The sequence below is a fragment of the Cyprinus carpio genome, chromosome B4 (genome assembly GCF_018340385.1).
Source record: "Cyprinus carpio isolate SPL01 chromosome B4, ASM1834038v1, whole genome shotgun sequence".
In the NCBI taxonomy this organism is placed as follows: Eukaryota; Metazoa; Chordata; class Actinopteri; order Cypriniformes; family Cyprinidae; genus Cyprinus; species Cyprinus carpio.
The window spans coordinates 9951929-9973763 of record NC_056600.1 but is presented as its reverse complement, the minus strand read 5'-3'; the positions used below and the strand labels follow the sequence as shown (position 1 = coordinate 9973763).

The window sequence follows — 21835 nt, the reverse complement described above, 5'->3', positions numbered from 1 at the left end:
TGAAAGAGTCTTTTAATAAATCCACTTATGACAATCAGGAGAACACAACCACTTAAATGACATTAGGACAAAGAAACTGTGGAAAGACAGGGCTATAAATACTAAACCAAACGATGGACTAATAAGATAATTCATCTGAACTGTCCCCTCTGTGGGACACCTAAGTTTACTTCACTATATTACAATTAAATCCTAATCTAATCATGACAAACTATATATCGTTGGAAAGGTCTAAGACTCCTAAATAGATATTTTACCACTGTTTTTTGTTAAAAAATTATATAGGAAAAGTAATAGATTAATTTATGACAAAAGTGCGCCTCACAAATCTACATCATAACTGGAGTTCTGACCTTTGCCACAAAGGGTCTTCTTCGTTGCCTTTTTCTTTATCACACTTTAGAAATCATCAGAAATTATATATAAATTGAAAACTTAAAGTCTCTAAATTCATCCTTTGAAAACCATTTTAAAACCAGACATTGCATTACCATGAAAATGGTACATCAAAATCATGTTACAAAATGTTTTCATTCATGAATTACTAAAAATTTAAGTTTGGATAATGCACTTTTTTTTTACTGGTTTGTCATGACTTTTAAAGTTTAAAGTTTATTCACACATATCCAAACATTCGAGTAAAGTGAAACTCACAAAAACATGTAATGGCCACATTTAACCAGGACAAAATTTACTATATTTTGAATAAAGAAAATAGAGATACTTTATTTATTTAGTTATTTATTTCGATATTTGAAGATATTATCAATAGTCCTGCACTGCAGTACATGAATTTATTTATTTCTATTTTTTTTCTTGTTTTTTAGTGTTTTTCTCTTAACAAAATCTCATTACCATTATGTATTTGTTTTTATTTAATGTTATAATGTTTGTCATTCTCAATAGAGATTATCTCTGCTCTAATATTAAATTGCATTTAATTTATTAAAATATATTTATCAACTGATTGCATTACAGCAAAATACTGTAATATATATTTTTTTATTTAAATAAGCATTAAATGCTATAAAACCAATACTGTTTTGTATAAATAAATGTTAAACTTTACACACACCGCTGGTCAAATGTTTGGAATCATTAAGATTTTTTAACGTTTTTGAAAGTCTCTTATGCTCACCAAGGCAGCATTCATTTGATCAAAATAAAGAAGAAAAAAAAACAGAAATATTGTAAAATATAATTTAAAATAACGGTTTTCTATTCTTATGTGTCATATAATGTAATGTATTCATGTAATGCAAAGCTGATTTTTCAGCAGCCATTACTCTAGTCTTCAGTGCCACATGATCCTTTAGAAACCATTCTAATATTTAATATTTAATTCAAACACTTAATTCTAAAAGGATTCAAATCTTGCAAAAATATCATAATGGTCCTAAAATAGGCTTCATTTCCTTTTAATATGACCCAGACATGTTCTTGACAGGTTTCATGAGATTCACCCACACAGTGAAAACATAGTAGGCGGTATGTATCATCTTGTAAGAAATGTTGGACAGTAGTTGGCGGTATGACTTCCCATTTCTGATGTAATGCCCTGATAGTGCAACAATCAAAGTCATGCATTCAGGAAGATATTTGGCCTTTCATGAGAAAATGAAACACACACACATCTCCCTTCTCTCCAGGCCCATTCTGCAAATACCAAAGCAATTAGAAAAGGTTCTGCAAATACCAAAGAAATTAGAAAGACAGCAGAATAGCATTTGTCAGGTGTCTTCACGTTGCCACGACAACAGAAGCAAGAGAATTATTCCACACATCTTGACAGATGACGTCACTCAACCTTCTGCCTGTGCCTTATCTGTCGGCTTCAGCAAAGAAAGAAAAACAAACAACTGCCTCAGTCTGTCAATCACAGCATAAAACACCTGAACACGGCTCACACGGTCCGAGCAGAGAAACCTCGCACGCCCTTCACACGCTCGACCCGAGAGGCAGAAGCAGCTGTGCGATTCCTCCGTGTGCCATAATTCTTGCTTTGTCGGTTTCCTGAAAGCTCTCATTCAGGCCGGCAGCTGCGGTGGACGTGGTTCTTTTAACAAGCGTCTTGTCTTTCTCAGGACTGAATGGATTGCTGATTGGTGTCATTGCACCGTGAGCTGAACCCTACTGAAGTCCAGCCCTTCTGATGAACCATTGATCAAACGAGAGGATGTGAGGAAGAGGGATGAGAAAGAGGAAGGGCGTCCACCAGGAGGAGGGAGAGCTTATACATCAGAGATCAGGTCTGGATTCCAGTTTTCGCTCAATCGACCCTATTGAAACTCATATCCAGTAACAGGATGTTAAGACTGAGCGGTGCAAAAATACTTTTAAATCTGTTTAAATCCTTAAAACAAGATCAATTTACTGAAGAATTAAAACTGCATGAGATATTAAGCTCCGTTGGCAAGTAGTTTTTTCTTGTTTTAAATGTAACAAGATTTACTGAAGTTTGTGCTGAAAATACTTCGCCAGCAGGGTACGAAAAATACAATCAAGATCCTTTGAAGACAAACAAGTCTTATTATCCTATTATTTTTAAAAGTATTGCTTCTCAAGTAAATTTGTCTTGTTTTTATGATGTTTTAAGGACATTTTTACTGGTAAATAACAAAATACTTGAAAATGATGAAAAAATTTGTTGATGATAAATTGTGTGTGCATTGAGATTATCTAATGATAATTATACTGTAGTTATCTCTGCATATTAAGTTAGAAAAAAAAATTAACTTTTAACTGACTGCTTAGTGACAGATGTACTGCACTAGTCGATTCTAACAGTTTATTTTACAAAGTCTTAGCCTTGCCATCATAAGAATATATTTTCAAACATTTCAAAATATATTAAAATAGAAATCATTTTAAATTGTTTTTCAAAACTTTTGTATCTTTTAAATTATAATAATATTACTGTTACTTTTTAATAACTTAGTGTACTTTTTAATCAAATAAATGCAGCCTTTCTGAGCTTATATATAATATAATATAATATAATATAATATAATATAATATAATATAATATAATATAATATAATATAATATTTTTTTAAATAAAGATTACTTGGTTCTTTGAAATTAATTGTGAAATTTATATTGAATTTTCAATGTATTTGTGGTACTTGAAGCTGCCTATTTTTATTAATTAATTTGTTTTCTTATTACTCAATGGTTATTCTGCTAGTTACTTGGAAAAAACTACCAAGTATTTTTATTTTTTATTATTTTTTTTATTTTTTATTTTTTGGAAAATATCTGATTAAATAAATACTAAATTGAAATATATTGTAAAATATAAATATATTATATATTAAATATATTTTAATCTTAATATTTTAATAGAGGAGTGTGTTCAATAGTTTATTTAAAATTAATAGAATTAAAAAAAATGTTTTGCACTTCCAAAAACCCAAATTGGGCATCAATAAAAGTGTATAAATAAAAATGTTGTCTGCACACTGAAGATACAGCTACAAAAATGTATTTACCAAACAGCTCAATGTTTTAACCAGTCAGGTCTTCTTCTGGCATGATTCTTTATTCTTGAAAACCGATAAAAGCATAACATTTCACTAGTATTGGCTGAAATGTAGGCATCTTGACAACCCTGCTGCTGGTAAGTTATGGTGTGGATTACCACAGCTTTGTTAATCATATTCGAGTGAAATATTTTGCATTGCCATGGCAGGTACATTGAGAACAGCCAAAATTGTATTTGCAATTTACTTTTCATATCATATATCCAAATGCATGAGATTAGCCTAGACTTTTTCAGGCCTTAAAATGCACCGAGGATTTTGGCTTTGGCATTGACCCACTCATATTGAGTGAAGATCATCCGGTGTTTATCACACTCTCCCAAATTCAATGCCAAACTAATGAGCAACTGAACGGATCAATGTCTGTCTTAGCATTTCAAATGCATTACTTTTCTTTTAGCTCCGCTTACAAAGATTCTCTATGATTGATCTGCTCCAAAAAAAAAACATTTCCCACAGACACCAAAACTAGCAACTAAACACCACAGAGATGCTACGATTTGGAGGAGAAATAGCAGTGGGAAAAGTGTTTGGAAAAATTGAGCCATTCTTGATGACTTCTGTGAAAAGAAACTCCAAATAATGAGGAGGGAGTAAAACACAATCTTTCCACTCGTTCTATCCTTCACTTCACTGCAATGTGCAGTTCTTTGGTGGTGAAATCATCCACACTCCATTTTCAGGAGACTAATCTACGTGCCAGAATATAAATTGGGCTGTGAGAAGGAGGGAGAGGAATCGAGCATAGGGGGAGGGGCTAGGGGAGACAGAGTGTCATTTCCTCTTGACTAATAGCCCTCGCCATCTATTCTTTATCCCTCCACTTCTGCTTGTAATTGCACAAAGCAGCCGCATTCATCTGACTGGACGTTTTACCCACAGTTCCACTGCAGTTCTCTTACAGCTGTTCTCTGTCTTTCAGGTGCAGCATTACTTCTGGTATTTCTTCAGTCTTTCAGCTGCCTCCAACCTTCCTCTTCCACTTCCCTGCGCGGCAACCCCCACGCCTCCGCTTTGTTCACCTCGCAGGGCTGATTGCGAGTGGAGACCTGTGCCAGGTTTCATCAGGGAAAACAGAAAGACAAACAACGTGGCTCACAATAACTCCGGGTCACGCAACATTCTACAATTTCAATTCTGCGGCGTGGTGCCACATGAAACGCCGACATTTATCAGTCCCGTGGAAACACAGACGGCTGTCAGCTGAATATTATAAGCAGGGCTTGTGCTTTCTAGCATTCAGGGACAAATTATAACAGCCCTAGAGCAGTGTGACAGGAAAATAATTATACGTTTTAATTAGGAAGAAGTATTCTGGTGGCTTATTTTCAGAGCGATTTTCCAAGCATGGTTCTGAAATTACAGCTTTATCAAGGAATTGTTTTTAAGTCAGGCTAAAATGACATTAACAACTCTTTCTATTTTCATAATGTGACATTTTTGGGTCAACTGAAGTAGATTTTTTTTTTTTTTTTTCGGTTGTTTTGTTGGTAGTAAAGTGTGTGTTTTATATTATAATGTTGTGTGATATTTTTGTGTGGGAATGAAAGGGTTTGGCGACATTACCTAAAGAGAAAAGTTGTGTTTTGGTAAAAGACAAACATTATTTCATATAGAATAATGAGCACCAAGGAATTTTGCATAATAAGACTAAGAACGTGCATTAACAAATGAAAAAAGTACATTTCAGTAGTAACACTTTAGATTAGGGGACACTATTCACTATTAAGTAATTGCTTAGCATGCATATTACTAGCATGTTGGCTGTTTATAAGTATTTATAACACGCATATTAAAGCATATTCACCCAAAAATGAAAATTAGCCCATTAATTACGCCACTAGCGGGTTTTTGCATGGATCAATCCAAAAGAAGTTAAATAAAAAGCGCCCATCCTGTCGGAGGATCTAGATATAAGCCAAGAGGAGACTGGTTTTCCTTTCCTAAAGTAAGGAAACTTTGCTTCCTTTGCTCATGTTAACAAATGTTGGTTAATAGTGAATATGTTCTCTAATCTAAAGAGTTACCAAAAGAGTAATAATGCTGTAAAAGTGCACATTTTTATATTTTTTCTCACATAATGTTTGCCACATTTTTAGCAACAGTTTGTTTTAAGTAAAATTGTTAAATGGTTGTCATGACATGCACTTTTTGTCTCATATTTATCACTGACAAAATTAAAAAAAAAAAACCTCATCAACTTTTTTTTTAATAAAATTAACTCTGCTCTTTGGAATCACCCTTCAGCTTATAGTTATCTTTGTATATTAACCTATAAAAACATATTAAATATTACCTTGAAACTTAAATTACTTTCTAGATGCCACTGACCTCCATCAAGTCCTTAATGTTCCCATTTTTCTGATATAATTTCAAGAAGTTAATAATTTTGTTGCCGTCATAACACATATCAATCAATCTAGATTGTGTTTTCACAGTACATTACCCAGAATGTTGCATTTTGGAATGTTAAAATGTTTTAAAAAATAGCCTTGAATAGAAAAAGTTGCACTATTTACTCCAAAAACCAGACCAGAAATAAATCCCAAAATGGTTCCGATTAGAGCACACGCTCCACACAAAACGTCAGGAAAGGCACTGAAGAACCACGTGACCTCCCCAGCCAGAGAGCTTTCATTGTGTGATGAAAATAACGATATCTTCCGACATGGTAGCCAATGATCATATTAGCATAATTTCCAACAGGAGGGGAAAAGTGATATAACTCAAGCTGTTATCAAGCAGGGTGCTAATTTCAAGTCTGTCATATTCTTAAATGCACAATCAGATGTCTTATTTGAACTAAGCGAGAAATATTCTTCCCGCACTAATGAGGGTGCTTTACACACTCTGAGGCCAAATCATAATCTGCTGGTCGTGGGCTGAGTCCAGGCACTCTGTCAAGTCACATTTCGCTATATGGATATTTGTTGTAAATGAAAGGCGTAACAGAAAATGAAAAGGAAGGTTATTGGATACCTCATTTATTTCGGCATCATTCCTCCAAGGATCTTAAATGCCTCCTGGCCTTGAAAATTACTGAAAGCTTTTCCTTTTCTCTACACTTTATTGAAAGTCACACCCAATTTCTGTGATATTATATGCCTTGGAATAAAATCATTGTAAGAGGAAATTCAAAGCAATAAAACCTCTACTGCACAGTCTATTCCTTGTTCCCAAGAGATGTACCCAGCATCCCATCTCAACACCTGTGTATTTGATTAGGGCCAGCGCCCGAGTCCCATTGCGGCTTACTTTTTGAACCATGAAGGTGTGGCTTCTTCCTTTCATGGCATCCGATTTAAACACTGAAAACAAGGGATCCCAAGTACAATCCAATCCTTGTCTTCACTCACTGAGAATGGATTTGGTGGGCCCTTCTTATAATAAGTTGAGATTTAACATCCGGATAACATTGTGAATATGCGAAATGAGATCCAAAGGTAACACTGAAATCTGTCATTGATGTAAACTGCATACATGTTGTGTTTTCTCTCGATGTCCATTTGTATTTGCTCTCTTTAACTCCCTCGCATCCCCAATGCCACGGTAACCTCCTAATGTTAGGTTTGCCTGTTTTAACGGTGGGAGGTTGAGTATCTCTCTCATCCCTTTTTTTTTGTGTTCTAGGTCTAAAATGTCTTCATCATCCCTGATGGGTGTCCCGCTGGGAGGCAGGGACAGATGGTGGACAATGAGATGGGTTGGCTGTTTTTGCATGATCTCACCCTCCTCTTACACTCTCACTCAGATAGACTTTCTCAATTTTCCACAAAATCCAGATGCCGCCATCTTTCGCATCATTTCCTATATCTGGTTGCCCTTTTCGTTGCGCATATATTTGTCTTGCAAACTACTAACATAAATCATTTCCTCTGTGTTGTAATATGTTGCTATATTGTGGAACATTTAAGAGTGATACCACTAAAAGGAATATACTAGTATGGTGCTAATCAACTGGTAAAGGTGAAGTCATTTTGACACCAACTGACACAAATCGCAAATTTCCGGAGGTCCTGCAACAGCTGAGCAACTGCTATTGAGCTGCTGTGAGAATAGGAATGCTAGTCCTTTTTTTTCCTTCACTTTATTATTCTTTTTTTTTAAAGAAGAAGAAAATATTCTTAATTTTGCATGTCATACCCATTTATGTTAGTCACTTTTATGCAGTCTGATCTAATTTCAGTTGTCAAAAATGATATTTTAGTTGATGAAATGTAAACTAAATATTTAAACAATTTGTACGTTACTTAATTTTAAGTCACAGTTTTACACTAAAATATATAATTTCAGTGAACAAAAATAATATTTTAGTTGACCAGGTATTCAAACATTTGTTGGATTAATTTCAAATTTAAAAAATGCAACAATATATGTGAAAACTGTTTTTAAAAAAACAGTTGTACATTTTACATGTAAAAATAGTTGTACATGTGTTCTTTAATATATTAAATATTTTTTATTTTATAATATTTTTGTCATATTTTTGGAAAACAGTTCAATTATTGTCTAGATGTGCATTTTTTGTTGGTTGTTGTTTTCTACAAAAATCAAAAAAAAAAAAAAATTTTAATCATCCTTCGAATGGCTTACCCAAGACATGTAACTCGTACATGTCACTCGCTCAATCACAGGAAGCCCCGCCTTCAGAATGAAGGAGCCAATCGCTAATTGTTAAACTCAGAAATAAAAAAATAGAAGCGTCCGGTTGCTATAGAAACAGTCAGCGTTATGAGACGTGCGCTCAGGACTGTGCATGCGCACCGGCTGATCTAGCCTGAAAAAATAAGCTTTTTATAACGCTATTTGAGCAAAATAAACAACATTTATGACACAGTTGTTATCAGATTTCTTTGGTGATTTAAAATATGAAATTTAATTGCAAGCCTAGTGAACATTTTATTCATAGAATTTGATGTTTCCCCATTCAAAGAGATAGGAGTTGCCCTTGGATGCCCGAGAGGCGTTTCAAAGATGGCCGCCAACTGACATGACTTGTCTTAAAAGGACTTTGCTTATAGTTATCATTGCTCATTAAGCTGTAGTCAAAGAAAGTATTTTAATTTAAATTCCAAAACATAGAATAGTGAGATTAAATGGAGCATGTTTCATTTCCAATGAATGACTTCTTTTGCTCTCTCATACATCATTCTATTCCTCCCTCTCTCTTTCCCAAGAGAAGATCCTTGGAAGAGACCGAGAATAAGCTTCCTCTGAGAGATGGGCGATGCCATTATAAGCACAGTCAGCACATTTTATAAAACGATGTGCTTGCATCCCAGATAATGATATAAATTATCATAAAAAAGATATGTAACGGTACGATTCACACATTCATGGCTATTGACTAATATTTACCAAACAAAGTATGTGCAGATAAAGAAACAGCTGTTTATCTGAGCAGTACAGGTTGGCTAATGACAAATTGTTTTTTATGTTTCATTATATCTCAAACACACAGGCAAAATGTGACTTGCATCGTCACCCCTTGCCCAAGGTGAATGGCAGAGATGGTGTAGAATAACACTGCATTATTCTATCAATGCAACCCCCATCCCAAATCAGCACGCAGTATGTGGCTGGCAGGTGCCCCAGAGAGTTAAATAAGCTTTTGCTGATGGTACAACACACATTCGGCTGCTACTGCACACATTCATGTAACACACAGCACTACAGGGGCGCCTCTTCACCACAAAATCCCTCTTACGTAATCGCACACACATTAGGCACAGGTACCAGAGGAGGTGACACAATTCAAATAAGCTTGTTTTTATTTCAGAGGGCATTTTGTGCTGCTGCTTTGTCAGAACATGCACACATTTGCAGACAGAGGTTTTGCGTGTAACTGGAGAGTGTGTGATTCTCAGCAACTCTGGGCCAATTGTGACTGAAACACAGCCTTCGGTGTTTGGGCTAGCACAGTTTGGGGCTTAGGAACTATTTATAGACATCCTTGTGTGTAGCTATTAATATATTCATCGCATTTGCCTCTAACCAGTGAGGAGTAAATTAACCTAGTTTGGTGGAAGATAATAAAGCCCAGAGTGTGAAACTAGCCATAGGGCTTTGCACCTTATATGCAGGGGATTCGTCACTCCTGCTAACACATGAGTGTTGAACTTGCTATTTTATTCATTGTCCATTTTTCATGTCGGTGCACATGAATGGGGCTGTAATGTCTATCGCAGGCCTCCAGTTGTGAATGCTAATGTTAGTTTGTGTATGTCTGGAGTTTATGCATGAAAATGTTCCAGTGGTTTACTAAATACTGCACTGGAATATTGCACTGGATATGCTGTTCCTGATGATAATATAAGTGCTTGAAGGGTAGCAAAAGAATAGTGCTAAGATTTCAGACTTTTAGGCTGCCTGTTTATATTTGTTGGCTATAGATGGTTAAAAAGATGACAAGGCCGAAAACAATTTAGTATGCAATTATTACAATGGCACCATCGCTGCTGTTGCATTTTAAATGAATATTCAGTTATATTTGATTAACTTGGTGTACATAAGTGGCAGATTTTAAACATTTTAACTCAAAATTGCTTGAAAAAAAAAGGGATCAGCTGATAATTTTTCATAAATTTTCTAAGTGACCATTAACCAGTCAACAAAACCAATTTAAATTTTGTTTTTGCTTTTAAAGAAATGACAATAATAATATGTATTTTCAGACTTTAGTGGAATACATAATGAATATATTAACCAGTATAATAATAATAATAATAATAATAATAATAATAATAATAATATAGATTCTTTGGGTCAAGCAATAATTTATAAACAACATTTTTATGTAACAGAAACAGGACACGCTTTCTTTGAAGATTTCTTCAAAGATTTATTGCTTAAGGCTTTAGTTTATGTACCCTTCATAAACAAACAGAGGAGTAATACCCCATATGATTTTCATCCAGTAGAATTAAGGAATCAAAAACAGTCCAAGGGTATTTGCTGTTTTGCACATATCACAGTTGCACAAATATTTACGTGAAGGAGCAAAGTTACAGAGTACAGCCATCAAGCTAAGTGGCAAATATTTAAGTTAATAATAAAATAAATAAATAAATATATTTATTATTATTGTTGTTGTGCCATTAAATGTTGTTGTTAACAACTCAAGTATGAAAGACTGTTACATAAATTGTTAAATAATTATATCTATGATATTTCTATCTATATATATCTGAAATAGGCCTACAATATGTAGAAAATTGTGAATCTCTGAAAAAATATCGGTGAAACAGACTATTGGTTTAGCCTATCTCTATTTACAGTCTATAAATAAATAGATAACATAACTAAGGTAGATTAAATAGTGGTTTGGGCTGAATTAATTGAAGGAGCTTAAAGTTCAGAGTCACCCTAAACCAGATGTTTTGAGGAATACCAATACTCTTCTGACATAAAAGCACTATAATCTGCATTGCACACTGATAGAAACAGCACATCTCTGTCCTACCTTTTCGAATGAGGTCCTCGATATCTTGATCAAATCCAAGCCGATGGCATTTGCTCCACAGCCCCATGTTGGTGGAGTTATACTGCCTGCTGCACTCATCGGCGGCGCTCATGGCGAACAGCTGCCGTCTGTTCCGCGCCAGCAGCAGCTTTTCCTCCCAGCGGTCCAGGCGCGAGCGGCTCGCCCGCAAAGGGAGGCTATTGTTGGGGATGTAAATAAAGCCCGGGTCTTTCCGGCGGCTGGAGAAACTTCGGCACCGCTCTCGGTACCTCCGGGCGTCCGTCTCGTACCAGTGGTCGGAGCAGATAGCCACGGCCAGCATCCCGAGCGCGCAGAGGGACAGAGACAGACCGGCGTAGAGCAGCAACTTCCCCGCAGCCATGCTCGCGTCGCATTCGCTCAGAGCCGCGTCAGCACCACAACAGCTTGGAGAGCTCCTCGACGCGCAGCCGCATCCCGCCGGGCGCGCGGACAGAGAGAACGGGTGTCAGTCGGTGCAGTGGAATTTGTTTTGGAGAGCTCGACCGAAAATATTTAAGCCTTTATTTAACGTCCATCCGTAGCCCTTCCCATCCAATACCACTGAATGAAACCAGACGAGACGATTCAGTCCAGTCCTCGAACCAATGAAGCCTTTCAAAAAAAGGCAGAGGAAGATTTTTTTAACCAATGTTTATATTAAAGCTGATACAACACTCTTTAAATGGGGTTTCAGTCGAAACAGTTCTACAAAATAGCCCAGGCGTAGCCTACCATTGCGTCACCCAGAGTTCGTGCGTCTATCTTGCTGTAGGCTATTAAAGACAGGACGCGATTCACGGGGGATTATTAATGTTTGAACCTCCCAGAAAATTTATGTGGGGGTACAAACTATTCTAACGTAGCCTACGTTTCAGCTGTGTTTGCAAACACGTCAGTAACCAAAAGTAAGATTGTTCACAAGATAAAGTTGAGGCATGTTCACACCAAGGACGTTAACTATGATAAAGATATAGCTCTAAAAATCGTTCTCACTATTAAAGAATAGCAGAGTCCACACCACAACTATAACGATAAAGGCAGAGAGAAATAATATCATTGTACTTTAAGAAAAAAAATAATTCCAGCTGATTAACGATTAAAAAAAAAATAAGTTTTTTATTTTTTATTGCATCAACTTTACAATCAAACAAAGTCCAAAATCATATATTTCATTTCCAACATTCATCTTTGGGTGAGCATGTACAAGAACAGAAAAAATATTAAGCATCAAAATAAACCAAACTAAACCAGAAAGAAAAATACAAAGAAAAGAAGCTTTAAAATAAAATACAACAAAATTGGCTTTTTAAATTAAATTAGATACAAATCCAAGAGAGAAGTCAACTTAAGGCCTTCTTGTTCTTAACAAATTTTAAAGATTTGTATACGATTTTTACCTACACTTACCTGCACTTGTGAATAAAAAAAACTAACAATAGGAAATTAATAACAAATTCAAAATCTCAATAAAAACATTGACAGTCAATCAGAATCAATCCTGCTATAACGAGCTCGAGAATTTAGGCAGATGAGCGTGCGCTCATAGAACAGAATAGACTATAGCCTATCGTTCGCTGGTGTGGACGCTATAGTCTTTATCGTTCGTGATGTGAACGGGACTTTAGTCAGAGCGTGAATTTTTCAGCTGTGGCGAAATCACGTTCTGCGCTTTCTGTTGCGATCACTGGGCGACAGGGGAGAGCATGGGCGAAAGTAACAATGTGAAATTTATGTATCCCTTACATTCACAAAAAAATTACAAATACTGCCAGGCTAGTAGCCTATTTATCGTCATTATAAATTCACAACACAAATATATAGCACAAAACGTAATAGTTTTCGTAGTTTGTTGCATAATTACGATCAGTTTACTGCGCTAGGCCAAATGACAATGTTGCTTAAGACAACCTCAAAAATGGGCTACCTATAAAAAAAAAATATTTAAGAAACAGACCAATGATTCTAAATAGCTTTTGATTAATTTAAAATGAACAGAGTCAATTATTCAGGAATCGGATTAGTTATATTGAAAAGAGTTATGAATTTCGCGCGCGCGATATTCGCCGACGTTTAAACGCCTCGTGACTAAACAAAGGGCGCCAATGTGAGTGTGCACACACCGACGCGAAAAAACGCCACGCGTAAAAGCGTCATTTTTTAAAAACGCCTCGGGTTCGTTTTTTTGGTTTGACGCACCGCGTCCAAAAACTATACGACCAATGAGAATGGCGCTTTTGCACACGTGTCTGGAGCTTCTGAAGTTACAGTAAAAACACAACTTGGGGGCGCTCAAACACAAAACTGTCTTGCTGAGCACACATACGTAACGGCGAAGAAGATATACGCCAAGTCGCGTCTACACTGCCGGGAAGAAATAGACGAAGAAGATGCAAGGCAAGATGAATGTAGAGTTGCTGGTCTCGTTGGTGTCGGAACACAAAGAACTATATGACAAACGCGACAGCGATTACAAAAATCTTGATAAAAGAGAACTAGTATTTCTAGTATTTCTGTTTTTACATTAAGCGCCATCTAATGTCAGGGAATAGCTTTTGCATAATTTAAAATGAACTCATCGTCAGCGACGAAAATCGCTTGGGTGTGAACACAAAAAAACGCGTTGAAAAACGCTGGAAAAAACGCGCGCCGATATTCGTCCCGGTGTGTACGGCCCTGGATTAGACTGATTACCAATTCACTTAAAAGAACCAGCTAAGAGTCATTTGTTCGGGAGTTGGACTACGCTGCGTTTCTCGATAACGATTGATCTTAGAGTTTAAGAGCGTTTTCTATGAGTCATTTTACGATTGTTCGTTATTGTTCCACGTGCGTTTCCCAAAAATGCACTTAAAGGCACAATATGTAAATTTTCGCCACTAGGGTGCGCATATTCAAAACAAAGAAACAAAGGCGTAATTTGATAACGACTAAGTGTGGAATCATGGGAGTTGTGGTCTTCACCCCCACAGCCGATGCAACCCGACAGGACTTGGGCAGAAATCATGGATGAACTAATGATTTAATAACATTGTAGTATGAAGCAGGATGAGGCTGAAAGCTGTCGAAGCGAAACGAGGCCGCTGAACGAGTGTGACACGGCTCGAAAGCAGCGGAGCTTTTATTATGCCACAGTCGACTGCTTCCGGTCCTTAAAGTCATGAGAATGTAAATCAGCGCTGTTTTATCATACTAGATACATTTGAAAGTTCTGTTACAACGCTACTATGTGCGGTTGTCACCTGTCTGATAAAACGCATAACATATTAAAGAGTCTTTGGTGTTTCCATGTTTTCTACAAAACAAATGAGGGTGTATGCCGTCATTGGCAAGCGACACAATATGGACACGGTCCGTGTCACTAGTTAAAATTGCTTATTTCTCTGGATTTAAACATTATTCAAAACATTTGGGATAATGTAAGTACACTGTTCTAGTGGTTTTTGGATATTTAAATAAAAAAACGTACATATTGTGCCTTTAACGCAATCGCACGTAGCCGTGCTTTTAGTGCTACTTAGAGGAGTCGCTGTCCGTCTGTCAAGTGCTGAAATGTCACCTTACAGAATGGCTCGTAATCACGCTCGTTTATTGAAATGTTAACCTGATGCTGTGTTCCAGACAACTCTTATATTACATTATATTATATTATTTGATATTATAACATTTATACATATAATATTTTACTTAAGAATATATATATTAGCGCTGTCAAATGATTAATCGCGATTAATCGCATCCAAAATAAAAGTTTTTGTTTACATAATATATGTGTGTACTGTGTATATTTACTATGTATCTATAAATACAAACACATGCATGTATATATTTAAGAAAAATATGTTTTGTTTTTATATTAAATATATTTATATATAATATAAAATATAATATATATATATATATATATGTAAATATATATATATACTGTATATGTGTATATATATATTAATAAACAAACACAGTACACATATTATGTAAACAAAAACTTTTATTTTAGATGCGATTAATCATGATTAATCATTTGACAGCACTAATATATATATATATATATATATATATATATATATATATATATATATATATATATATATTCTTAAACTCTAAGATCAATACATATATATATATATATATATATATATATATATATATATTTATATATATATATATATATATATATATATATATATATATATATATTAGTATATTAGTTTATATTTTTTTTTTTGTGTTTTTTTATGTTTATGTTTATCCCACCCCCCAGTCTACTTCTTTTATATATATATATATTTTTTTTTTTTTTTGCTCAGTCATTCAATTTAGATGTGCATTTCTATTTTTTCTGCCCTTTTTAATTATTTCATTTATAAATTAATACAAAAAAAAACGATTAATAAAGTGTAACATAAAGTACAATCAAAACTTGATATTATAATCACATGAATAAAGCACACTTTAATAAAGTTAAAGGTGTAATCTGCCGATTGTCCCGCAGGTGACCGCATAAATCTGTCTTCTTACGATGCACTTAGGACTTTGCGATTACTCCAGAGCACTCGTAGATCTACGATGATTTCCAAGTGCTACTTAGGTTACTATGCTTTTGGGAAACAGACCGTAATATTAAGATCAGTCGTACGATCGTTTTTACAAACTTCTCAGGTTTATCAAGCTATTGGGAAACGCAGCCCTGAACGTTTTTTAATTCACTAAAAAGAACCGGCTCATAAGAGTCGTTCTCAGACTACGTTGGTCGCGCTGTAGATTCGGTAAAAATAGCGAATGCCAGTAATGCTGGAAACTGTCGGAATTGGCTGTTTAATTTCTGTTCGCATTAGCGGAAGAATAATTCATATTTTGGTGGAGTTATTGAAGGATCGTTTAATTTAATGGGGTTTGTTGAGAATGGTTAGGTTATGGTGTTTTGATGAAAATGACTCGGTTCTGGTATTGAATAAATGAAAACGGTTCCGATCAGATTTAGCCTACCTGGCGCTGTCAGACTATAGATTTTTGCTTTCCGGTTTGTTAAATATCTGTTTCATAGAAATTCACAATCGCAGTCAGGTTTATTTTCTCATACACTCTCTTTAGAGGATGCATGAACATTTATCAAATTGCTGACTGTTCAAGAGAAAATGTAGCCTATTAAGATGACTCGACATCTGTTCTTTCAACCAATTCAATTCAGTTTAAATTGCGTTAGCCTATCAAAACAGTAAATCATTCCTGTGAAGGAATGTGAAAAATAATAATGTAGGCTACAGCTATGCTCTTATAGCATCCATTGTTGGAAAACCCGCGGGCCCCGTTTCTAACTGGTCTGATAAAGTAAATTAAATTCTGTACTCACCCCAATTAAAGCAAATAAAACGGGTTCACTCCACTCCAGTAATGCACATACAGCCCATTTTGTGTCTGCAGTCACTGTACGTTTGCCTATACAGGATAAGCACTGCCAAATAATCCTATTTAACACACAGCGATACACATTTATAAACGCTATACGCTGGAAATATCAAACCGTTCAACGACGCCGCACCTCATACGCTTCACGTTTAAATGAGTGTATTGCTATTAGAACATTTGGCGGATGGTGCATCCTCCTCGGACAATATGGTCCCAGCATCCTCCGTGCATGGTGCCTCTGTCTGGGAAAAACAGCGGTGATGTCATGCTGTCAATATGAGATGTTCATTGTTTATTAAAGCGGCTTCTTAAAGGAGTCGCACTACTGTTCTTGGTTCCGTGTCGAACTGTAACTGGAGTTGCCTTGCTGGCATTCTCTCTCAGATTTACACATACTGAAGGAAACCGGTGTCTTTCATGAATAAATAATCAAAGCTTTCAGAATCCTTCATTTTGTCATTCTGCATTATCAGAGCTATAAAATGATACCACATCAGACCCAAAACAAACCTTCTTACTCATAAAGGTTTGTTATTTCAAACCACTATGCACTGTCCAGAACCAACAGCAGTCAGGTATATTGTTGAATAATGAATGAGAGCTGTGGCATATGTGTGAGTGAGACCATTGTAAGCCTTTTCTGTTTTACTGGGTTGCCCACACAGCCTTCAGATAATGTAGGGATACTCATGTAGGCTACTTCACATATTTGTGTGTGTGTGTGTGTGTGTGTATGAGACTGATGTATATGAGGTTACACATTATTAAAGATTCAGTTCAGTATAATGAAACAGCAACAATCAGCAGCCCATTTCTTAAATGTAAATGTTTTTACCAGACTCTTTTCTTACTAAATATGAAAAATGCAATAAGCAATAGAGAATATAGCATTATTTGCACTGCAGAGTGATAAATAATTATATATGAAACAATATTTTATAAGTTTTATTTAAAAGTCAGTATCCAAGTGAAAATAATGTCAGGTAGGCCTATTTGTCTCATAGTTGATCAGAATTGAGGAACAGTGGAAATAAAGTGGATCTTTATGCCATATTTTAGGCAAAGGCTACTACTGACAAACTGAAATCTTGAATGTGACATAATTTGACTGAAACCGCATAATATTGACTTGGATGCATTGGATTGACTCTTATGGCGCATTCCGAGATGTCTTTTCTTTATTGAATTTTGTTGGACTGTTATTGTCTTTGGGACAGTATGAATGACAGCTTGACAGCTAAATTTTAATTACATTTTAAAGGGAAGCAAAGTTTGTTTGAAACTTATTTGCAGCTAACAGTGAAAATGAACAATGTAATCTAAAAATGCAGCCGATATACACAAGGCAATTTGTCTTGTGCTTTTCGAGGATGTGTTATCTTGTTCCTTTTTTGTCCTCAGAATTGTGTTAATAGATACATCCTCTGGAAGGAAAAGAAAAACGTGATTGTCGTGCTAATCCAGAGAGCTGTCCATCAATTTATTTATATCATAGGCTATGTGTGCGTTCCTCCTTTTTACAATTTCTTTAATGCATATATCGCCATCTAGTGTACAAAGATATCAGAACAAATCTAATGTTCGTCACGCAGCCCTTATAGGGCTGTTTTAAAACGTTTTATATGAGAATAAATAGAAGAAGAAGAATAGCGCTCAAAGAAGTCTTTTTTTTTTACTGAATTGTCCAATAATCACATGCTCAATACCTGGGTTTTCGGTTTAATTAAGAAATTTAATAACGAAACTGTTAACATTAATGTTCAATTTAAATAAATAGGTATACATTATTATATAAAGTTATCCACCAAGTTATTCTAATGATTAAATCATTACAGCACACACAGACTTAGACAGAACTCTAATCTTGGCAAATACTCGCACACGGAATGATTACACAGGCGTACGACTTCCTGTGATGCACTGTTTGCAAATGCTCGCACAGGGAGTTGAAGTCGGCCGCGTGCCGCCATCTTGTAGCAGAACTTCACTTGCGTTAGCATCCCATTGACTCCCATTCATTTTTGCGTCACTTTGACAGCGAATAACTTTACATATGAGGCGTTTTAAAGACTCCATTTGTCCATTATTTATTTCTAAAGATACACGAATAAAGGGCTCCATTACCTTCTATGTTACATTATGGCCCCGTAGAGAAACAGTTTTTTGTAAAAATAGGCTAACGATTTCATAACCACTCGACTCTCTGTCGCACAATAGAGAAATTACCGTACAGACAGGAGGAGAAGCTCGGAGACAATCGGGGAGACGTCAAGAGATATGGCGTACTGGCGTTACATTTTAAAATACTATACAAAATAATTAATCAGAATACTTACTCCTGCTCACTCACGCCAAAGAACTCCCCGCTCAGGCTCGCCATCTCTGCAAGATTAACGATGGCAGTTTGCACGCACAGCTACTAGAAGGTTTACATCTGTCAGACAGGTTGCTGACGTCATCAAGCTTAGTTTGAGTCTGCGCGTCAGAAACGGAAGTTCTAAAAATCGCTAAAAAACGGGCTTCACTTGTCTCAATTGAGTTTCAATGGGGTCGCTGTGTCCATTTCTTTTACTGTCTATGGTGTATGAGTTGGGTTTCATTGGGGTCGCTGTGTCCATTTCTTTTACTGTCTATGGTGAGGATATATCACAATATCAGATTTTTAACGCTGTAAAGCTTAAGTCACAAATAACTGACTGCCTACACGAAATCCTTTTTATTTTATAATTGAGAATTGTAGTCTATGGCCAGGTCCTTTAAGCAGTAGTGTGTACAAAAAAGAAAGAAATCTGTAGCACAAGTAAGTCGTATTATAACAAAAGGCTCTTCTCGTTAATTTTTTTCATCAAATTTAACCTTGAGAAATTTGAAGTGTGAAAAACGCACAGTGCTTGACCTATTAAACATCACTTTACTGTTATTTTAAGGACCTGAGAGACTGATAGGGGAAGCGCTTGACCCGCTACGCGCATGCGCGCCATTCACGTTCTCCAGTGTGTGTGTTTGAACGTATGAAGGTTGAACTGTCAGCTAACCATAAACGAATATTCAGAATAGTTACTGAATATATTTTGTCAGTACTTCATGTCTGTCCACATGCCTTTATAATAAAGAATCGACTGCTTCTTTCGGGATTTTTGAAAGGGTAAGAATACAAGTTTTAGACCTATTATCTGCTAACATAGATATATACACAAAGCAACTGCAGATTCTTTAATACAATGCTCAACTGTCTTTTAAAGATATTAAAGTAGTATATTTTTAAATATTTTTATTTCTATTATTTCCATTAAAGCATTCATAGACATAAGACATTATCATTCTGTGCATTCTGCTGTATGTATCTGTGTATACTCTGTTAGATGGCTGGTCTGTCTAGCTATGCCCTACGCATGGCCCGCCTGAGCGCCCGGATATTTGGAGATGTGGCCCGTCACACAGACTCCAAATCTATGAAAGTGGTAGAGTTGTTTAAAGAACCCCCGCTGGCCCAGAGAAAAGAAGTGTATGACTGGTATCCCCCACACAAGATCTACTATTCAATGACTCAGAAGCTCAGATTCATGGGGCTTTTCAGGTAAGCTCTGCTGCTTATAGTTACCTGTGAACATCTGATCTTCAAATTCTTCTGTTTTTACAGTTAAGGGTTTTTTGGTATTGTTTTAGGGATGAGCACCAGGATTTCAAAGAGGAAATGAGGCGCTTGAGGAAACTGCGGGGTAAAGGAAAACCCAAGAAGGGAGAAGGGAAGAGAGCTGCGAAGAAGAAGTAGACCAGCACATTTCATCTACTATTTATGAAAGGACATTATGAATGGAGAATCCGATGAAGAAGCTCTGTACACAAGTAGTACCTGTATGGACAATAGGACATGGTTATGACTGTGGTGATATGTTCTTTTAGCAGAGATGATGGTGAAACAAAAACACAAATGCTGAATTCACCTTTGGTGTCTGTGATGGAAATTAAATGTTCATTTTTGTACATTTTGCATCTTCATTTGGCAATACCTTGACATGGTTTGACATGATTCTCATTATGATTTTCTGAAGTATTTAGCCAGTTTACAATGCTAGGACATCCTCAGAATACCTCACCAACACCTCTTAGATTTGTTTTCCTAAGAATACACTGAAAGAGCACATAAACCCTTAGGCCAAAGCTTGGTATACATTCAAGAAATAATTCACATTGTTACATTTGTGCCAACAAATCAATACACATCATATTGTAATGGAGTCATAATGGAAATAAGTCAGTCAGGATACATCATGTAAGAAATTATGCATTTATGTAGCAACAATTTTGATTGTGGGAGACATACTATTCCATAAACCTACCCATATCCGGTCAGTTTTTCCCTAATATGATAAAAAGGCATCTTAAATATGTTCCAATGATAGGTGCAAGAGGGTCTATAATTTCTTGTGCGCCAGATTGGGCTCCTCTTCCACGGTCTATTTTGCAGAATTGTCTAACTTATTAAATTTTTTTTTTGTTTTTGTTTTTTGAGCATCAGTCGTCTGCAAGAGTGTAAAGTTCTTGAATAACTGTACTGGATTACTAAAGTATTTTGAGAAATTTATGCTTTATTCTAGCAATATTGAAAGAGAACACTCTTTATTCTTAGTTTTGTATTACATTTTTGAAGTCATCGTGATTTGCATCTTTTCTCTCTTTGTACCTTTTACAGCCAGTAACATAATTTTTAAGTGTTAACTACATTTGCACACAATTATGGTCATAAAAACGACTGCAGCATTTACAAGTTAACAATTCCATGTAAAAGTTGAACATCTGGTGTGACTTACAGCCTTATGTAGTCGGGACATTGACCACTTTAACAGCCAAATCATCTTCTGAGTAATGTTCATATCCTGGTCCTTTATTCGGAAGAAATTTATTTGCATGCTCCACAGCTATAAATAAATAATTTTTTGCATATATATGACTTTTCTGCCTAATGCAGGTATATGCCAGCTGCTGTATTCCTATCTACATTTGGGTAGTAATCAGAATTTTCATATGTATTTTGAAGAAGAAAAAAAAAAGAAAGAATGAAAGAAACAGTTACTATGCTTTTGGCTAGACACTTAAAAAAGTGTGTATGTGCTTTGTTATCATATTTGATACATCAGACTTTTATGGCCCATATAGTATAAATATAGTGAGAATATGGAGCATCTCAACATTATTACTTTATTGAAAAGATGCAATGGGGGGGGGGGGGTGGGGGGAGGCAATACTGTTTCATGCATTAAAAGTTGTTTACACTGTTAAAAAGTTGGATTCTCATGGACAGATTTTCAAAAAACAATTTGGATGTATGACGGAGTATTTATGTGTCAAAAAACTTACTTCCGGGTTTGTACAAGATTCTGAGAGTTTTTTCGACCGTGGCTCTTCA

The 21835-nt window shown here is 35.7% G+C and overlaps 2 protein-coding genes across 3 annotated transcripts in view; one reads left to right on the top strand and one right to left on the bottom strand.

Annotated features, from left to right (window-relative positions):
- The window catches only part of LOC109064259 (transmembrane protein 178B), a 93571-nt gene extending 76877 nt beyond the window's left edge, over nucleotides 1–16694 (bottom strand). The window contains exons 1-2 of one of the 2 annotated variants that reach the window (XM_042721894.1): nucleotides 16373–16694; nucleotides 11005–11637 (exon numbers count right to left, since the gene is read on the bottom strand). In XM_042721894.1, coding sequence (XP_042577828.1) covers nucleotides 11005–11386 — 382 coding nt within the window. In that variant the 5' untranslated portion in view covers nucleotides 11387–11637; nucleotides 16373–16694. Of the gene's footprint in view, nucleotides 1–11004; nucleotides 11880–16372 lie in introns of those variants that run through there. The other variant, XM_042721896.1, reaches the window with a different exon arrangement.
- Nucleotides 16695–19392: 2698 nt separating this feature from the next.
- LOC109065263 (28S ribosomal protein S33, mitochondrial-like) lies at nucleotides 19393–20412 on the top strand. Its single transcript, XM_019082261.2, has 3 exons — nucleotides 19393–19573; nucleotides 19791–20005; nucleotides 20095–20412. The coding sequence occupies exons 2-3, from the start codon at nucleotides 19791–19793 to the stop codon at nucleotides 20198–20200; spliced, it is 321 nt and encodes a 106-aa protein (XP_018937806.1). The 5' UTR covers nucleotides 19393–19573; the 3' UTR covers nucleotides 20201–20412.
- The last annotated feature ends 1423 nt before the right edge of the window (nucleotides 20413–21835 follow it).

What these genes read in the sequence shown, in the direction of transcription:
- LOC109065263 (XM_019082261.2), top strand. Translation starts at nt 19,791, where the DNA reads ATGGCTGGTCTGTCTAGCTATGCCCTACGCATGGCCCGCCTGAGCGCC. An exon ending in AGATTCATGGGGCTTTTCAG is followed by an intron (nt 20,006 to 20,094) that starts GTAAGCTCTGCT and finishes GTATTGTTTTAG; the next exon opens with GGATGAGCACCAGGATTTCA.